Consider the following 893-nt stretch of genomic DNA (forward strand, 5'->3'; position numbering starts at 1 on the left):
TGGTGAGGTCGAGCTGCCAGCCACTCTGCGGGCACCAAGCACTGTACATAGCAGAGCCACGGCCTCCCGGACAGAACCATCCTGAGACAGCGCACGGCTGCCCTTTCTCTTAGGAAACCACCATTCAAAACCTGTGCGAGCCGGGATGTGTCTAGAACATTCTGGAAAGAGACTTCAGCCCTGGAAACAGCAGTTGCCTGGATGCAGCAACAGGAGCCAGGAGGGAAGCGTGCGAGACTCATCCCTGGCATGCCCCTTAGGATCACCTGAGCATCCACAAGGGCCCTACAATGCCAAGTGCGCCTGCTCCATGAACACTGTGTAACTGCACAGCCCTTCACAAGAAGGCAGGCTCGTGGGCGTGTCAACGCTAAAGGCCTGAGGGCAGAAAACCAGAGGGAAGCCTGTGACCTGGCACTGAAGCCAGACGCACGCCCACCCTTGGTCCACCCAGACCAGGTCTCCACAGGGGCTGCCAGCAGCTGACCCCCAGCAGTCACCGGGTTCCCTGCTACAAGGGCCTCCCACCGTGGGGTGCTCCGCAGGGCGCCCCTGGCCTGTCTGGGTTGGCATGGGGCACACACTTGGAATCAGATTTATGAAGGAGGCTCTCTGAAGGTGACCCATCAGCCACATTGCTGCCAGGATGGCAGAGACAAAGCCCCAGCTCCCTCCCATGCCAGTCACATAGCCCCTTCCTCACAGCACCATCTAGGCCAGGTACATCCACTGAAGGCTGGGTGGCCTGGGGAGTGAGGCCCTCGCCCGGCCTGACTTCATGTGTCCCTGAGGTGTCCGTGACGTGACACACGCATGTTGCGTGATGCCCAGCCCCATCCCGCCACTGCTCTAGTCTGACGTGACGCTGCCTGAGTGTCCATGACGTGACACAC

The 893-nt window shown here is 60.5% G+C and overlaps 1 protein-coding gene across 1 annotated transcript in view; it reads right to left on the reverse strand.

Annotated features, from left to right (window-relative positions):
- Window positions 1–893, reverse strand: part of BOP1 (block of proliferation 1) — a 38746-nt gene that overhangs the window by 26630 nt on the left and 11223 nt on the right. The window contains exon 2 of the mRNA XM_011975692.1: window positions 412–417. Coding sequence (XP_011831082.1) covers window positions 412–417 — 6 coding nt within the window. The remainder of the gene's footprint in view (window positions 1–411; window positions 418–893) is intronic.

Source organism: Mandrillus leucophaeus, unplaced genomic scaffold (genome assembly GCF_000951045.1).
Source record: "Mandrillus leucophaeus isolate KB7577 unplaced genomic scaffold, Mleu.le_1.0 Scaffold158, whole genome shotgun sequence".
In the NCBI taxonomy this organism is placed as follows: domain Eukaryota; kingdom Metazoa; phylum Chordata; class Mammalia; order Primates; family Cercopithecidae; genus Mandrillus; species Mandrillus leucophaeus.